This window comes from Propithecus coquereli, unplaced genomic scaffold (assembly GCF_000956105.1).
Source record: "Propithecus coquereli isolate 6110/MARCELLA unplaced genomic scaffold, Pcoq_1.0 Scaffold16, whole genome shotgun sequence".
In the NCBI taxonomy this organism is placed as follows: domain Eukaryota; kingdom Metazoa; phylum Chordata; class Mammalia; order Primates; family Indriidae; genus Propithecus; species Propithecus coquereli.
Window position 1 is genome coordinate 1,348,983 of NW_012140524.1, and position 5,175 is coordinate 1,354,157.

Genomic DNA, 5,175 nt, shown 5'->3' on the forward strand with positions numbered 1-5,175 from the left:
TCTAGCCCGGGCAACAGAATGAGACTCTGTCTCAAAAAACAAAAACAAACAAAAAACAATAGTTTCCTAAAATCCCAGGGTTTACAGGAATCATTCTTTATATTCATTTATATTCCTTGTAACATTTCAACCCCTGAAAGAAAGCAGGAGAAGCACAGACCTGTGTGGGAACTCCCTTTGTAAATTTATGTAGACGCTAATAAAACCAGCCAATGCTGGTCTCAGCAAATGAAGAGTTTACTGCTTAGTATGTGGCACATGCTCAATATATATTTTAACTTTGCAGAACTTTCCTGTTCTGCCAAGAATAGAAATTCAGAGTAGAATGGATTTTAGGTGTCTCACAAAGATCTCTGGATGTCACTTTTAGATTTAGAAGACATTAACTTACAGCCTTGAACAAAATAGTCTCATTACCTGAATTTCTTCAACCACTGCTTTGAACTGCAGACTACGTTCTGTCATGTTTTTAACCAATTCCATTGCATTATCAAATCCCTTCACATATTCTCCATACATCTTAAGGAATGGCGCCAATTTCTGAAGGATGTCTCCAATTCTAGGAGTAGTTTCCCTATATTAAATATAGAAATAGGTCATTAAGATTGTGTACAGATAGAATGAGCAAATTAATAGGATTCCAGATGAAGCAGAATCACTTTCTACACACATCCTGTGCGTTAGCAGATCCACCTTGCCATAACACTGAAAGTATCTTTTGAAAGGGGGTTTAGGAATAGCATAGCAAAAAAAGATGCTACGGAATTCTTGAAGGTCCACATTACCTGATATCTTGTCATGGTAAGTCAAAAGATAGTTTGGAAAGCAGACATGAAATCCTTTTCATCAAAGCTGAAAATGTACCACAACTTCTATCAGTGGTCTTTAATGTAAAAATTTAGCACAGATGTCTAGCTACAGCTATCGTGTGGCATTTGTATTTCAATTTAATAGCTGAAAAATACAGCATCTTGTATGACTGTCTCTGACACATCATTTGCTGCTCTACTTCTCTTACCATTCTTGCATTCGTTTCTCCAGCTCTGGCAGTAGGAATTTACTGTGGAAGGCATTTATTGATGAAATATTTGAAAAGATTTTATTCACCATCTCTGCTGGAAATGAGCCTCGGTTTGCTTCTTCCAATAGTTTACAATAAAATACCTGAATAAGAGAATAAAACAAACATTACCTCCAATTTATTGGTTAACCACCTAGCATTGTGCTAGGCACATAGTAGGTTCTTAGTAACTATTTGTTAAATAATTGGAAAAGTTCATGGTTGAAGAAATCAATTACTATTTGAAATGTAGGAGTGAGTATACGCTTTGATTTAGAGGAAGCAAGAATAAGAATTAGGAAGCTTTGATTCTAACCTAGGACATGCCCCTACCTGTAGGAATGTTAAGATAAATGATTTACCTTCTCTGTGCCAGAAAGTTTCCAGTTGAGGTTAATAGGATTTACCCTTCCTATCCACAGCTAGAGTTAAGAGATGGGAAAATACTTCACATATACACAATAATTGTGGTATTTTTCACTTTATGTTTCAAATGACATCTATGGCACTTATTACATACTGCCCTTTATTGTCGCTTGTTAACGTAAATCTCATTTTTCCTCTTAAAATCGTATGCTCTTTGGGAAGGGGGGGATATCATGATTTAGTTCCTATAACAGAACAGGTATTTAATATCTGGCCAATGAATGAACAAAAGAATATTTTAGTTATCAGATGTTTACTTGCTTTTAGGAAATAGTAATGCAAGATAACTTAAAACATTGATATGGAGGGGGAAAAAAAAACTTCTGTACATAGTAACAGGTACCTAGAAGACAATTTAAAAAAAAAAAAAGAAACTTGCAGTCTTAGTTATTCTCCACTATGGCTACTATACCTCTTAATTGCCATTGTTAAGTATAGGCAGAAGGAGGTCTGCTCCTTCATAATGTCCAGATGGTTGTTAATTTTCTAAATTCACCTCCATTGCATTTTCTTGGGAGGCAAAAAGAACACAAAATTATGCCCTCAGAGACTCCAATAGATAGGATACTGTAGTAATTAAGACTCTAAAATTCTAAAGGGTCAGCCACAGAAGCTGACAAGTTATTTGGCTAACAAAAACCATACACCTTGATAAAGCAGAAAAGACATATCTCCACTATGGGAATACCTAAAAGTTTCAAGTCTGTAATTCCATGAGAAAGAAAAGTTGTTTCTAAGTTATAAACTTCACATGATTTGATTCTGACTTACGGTGAAATTCCTTGAAAAATGAGTATTTGTTAGCCATAAAGTCATTATTTCAAAGAACACAATGCTTAAACAGGCTCCTCAGGGCTCACCCTAGCAGGCATGTCATTCACTCTTGGATCCAATGATAAGGAGGTGAACCTCCCGAATCCATGAAATTTCAGTTTTCCAGCGGCAGAAGTGGGACAATTCTTCTTACAGTTAACACTCAAACATGGCAGCTTTCTCTTCTAACAAGGAGTCTGTATTAGCAGATTATCTACCAATTGTCCTGTTCTCTATTGCTGAAACAGGATTAAGATGCCTTAGTTTTCAAGTTATTCTTATGATGCTTTTTTAAACTTTCCAAATGTATATCTGAAATGATACTCAAGGCTCCACCATGATGAAGTACAAAATGTGATAAAGCAGACTTATGTATTCAACAGATACTGACTGGACAACTTTATGCTAGGCACTGTATTAAATGTTTCATACAAAGTTGAACAAGTGAACTCTCAAAATCCCTTCTGGCCCTATGACTATACCAGCTGATATCACTCACGTGGTGCTGAACAGCAAATGAGATGAATAGCATGTGAGCACTGCAAACACCAATATCTTATCTAGATTAAAATGGGAACATGGCCCCAGGATTACAATCAAAGGTCAAGAAGCACTCTAGTGTTTAAGGTTACAGGGCACAGATAAAGGCATTTTGTGACTCATACAGACAGAAACTTCTACTCTTTATGAATTACAAAAATGCTTATACCTAGTGAATTCACTGAGGAAGCTAAAAGTGCTAGAGACTTCCTTCAACAAGTAGTTTTCATTAGTCAGAAACAGGTCCCTCTTACAGTTTCTAAAACACTTTAATCACTAGGTTAAAATGATGCACAATGTCAAAACATAAAATAATTCTGAAAAAGAAAATATTACCTGATCTAAGAGGTCGAGTCGGTTAACATAAGCTCTTTCTGTAAGCAAAAGTTCATTGGCTATTTTGTGAAGTTTTTGCTCATTCGTCTCCTAAAAATAGAACAGATATGTACACATCAGGAAAGTAACCTTGGCCAATATTTCTCAAGTAATAAACATTTCTTCAAATGGTCTAATCGAAAGAGTCTTCTCAAGCTTCTCAGGTACCCGACTGCCTCTAGCCATCGAGGAACATCCAACCAGAAATTAACAAAATTGGAAACGAGCAATCTGCTAGATTTAAACTACAGCTTCTTCTTTGACCTCTGCAGCAGTCCACACTACATCCACCTTTTCCTTGAAATACCTTTTCTCTTTTTCTGTTCCTAGCACTATACTTTCCTTGTTTCCCCCTATCTTTGTCAGGCTACTCTTTGGAAATGATTTCATCACTCTCTCAGTTTGTTTAACTATTAGCTCCATGCACCTAACTTTTTGCCTTACGAAAATATTTTATTATAAAAAAGTTCAATTATATGTAATAGTAGAGAAAATAATAAGATGATGAACACCCATGTGTCTATCACTGAGATTCGGCAACTATCAACTCATTGTTAGTTTTGTTTTACCTGTGCTCCCCCTCACCTCTACACCCATATTACTAATACTTTGAATTAAATCGCACTTTATTATTTCTTCAGTATATATTTATTTTGTCCTTAAATATAGTTGTGTAACCTTGGTAGTTTCATGATGATAAGAACACTTCCTCTTGTTAGCTGCTCTATATCCTGTTTTCACTACAATGCTTCAATAAAAACACATTCAGTATAATATTGCTGAATGAATGGATGAATGAGTAGCAGTCTCACATACCTAACTATTGCTGGATGTTTATTACTACTTTGACATGCTGTCAACACAAGACCAAACTCACCTTTTCTGGAAAACCTCTACCCTACCACCAATTCCTAAACTTTCCCATCCTGTTAACGGTACTTCCTTTTCTAGTTACCCGGTTTTGGAATCTTGAATTACATTAGCTTAGTTCTCTACCATGACACACAGACAGCCACCAAGTCCTACTCATCATATTATGTCTTTAGAATTTATTCTTTAAGTTCTCATTAGTGCCACCCTGTTTCGCTCAATTCGTCTTAAGCCCAGGCCAATCAATAGTTTCCAAATGATCTGATTCCAGTACTTTTTGGCTTTAACCCACCCTACATATTGCTGTATGAAGAATCTTTCTAAATCTCTGCATTGCACACATAATCCTACTTCCCACAGGGGGGGAAAAAGCCTTATTCAGTAGTCCTCCTCTCATTGACGGGATAAAATCTAGACTCTATGTACCATTCAGGGTTATTCAAACCTCTACTCACCTCCTCAAACTTCTCATTGTATCCTTTAAAAATTATATACGTGTGTGTATATTATATATTTTTTGTTGTTTTTAAGAGATGAGGTCTCACTATGTTACCCAGAGCTCAAACTCCTCAAGCAATCCTCCTGCCTCAGCCTTCGAAGTAGCTGGGACAACAGGCACGCACCATTGCAATCAACTTCTCATTTTATTTTTACAGGCAGCTGTCCCTCCAAACACACCAATAAAATGCATGTTTGATTATTATCCTAACATGTCCCTGGCCATCCCCAAACCTTTCTCCTTTCTATCCTCTCAGCTTGGCATATGCTCTTGCTGTATCTGAAACTTACTTTCCTTTTGACAGCCTGCTGAATTTCCATTCCTTGTTCTTGGAGACTTTCACTATTCAAGGACCTTGGGCTTGGTCCCATTAAAACTGACTTTATATTTCATATGTAAATCTTTACTTTGAGAAATTACTACCTAGTACTTTGCTGAAATACCCTTTCACTGTAGGAGATTATGAACTACAATTAAGATTTTAGGAAAAACTCTAGTAGCAAAGTAGACCAAAGTATATTTTAAGCCAGTGTCTAATTTTTTGTGTATAAACACATTTTAAACTGTGTATAGGCCGGGCATGGTGGCTCAC

General features: G+C 36.2%; 1 protein-coding gene across 1 annotated transcript in view; it reads right to left on the bottom strand.

Annotated features, from left to right (window-relative positions):
* Positions 1–5,175, bottom strand: part of FGD4 (FYVE, RhoGEF and PH domain containing 4) — a 79,362-nt gene that overhangs the window by 39,805 nt on the left and 34,382 nt on the right. The window contains exons 4-6 of the mRNA XM_012641051.1: positions 3,176–3,265; positions 1,019–1,164; positions 418–574 (exon numbers count right to left, since the gene is read on the bottom strand). Of these exons, the coding sequence (XP_012496505.1) occupies positions 418–574; positions 1,019–1,164; positions 3,176–3,265 (393 nt within the window). The remainder of the gene's footprint in view (positions 1–417; positions 575–1,018; positions 1,165–3,175; positions 3,266–5,175) is intronic.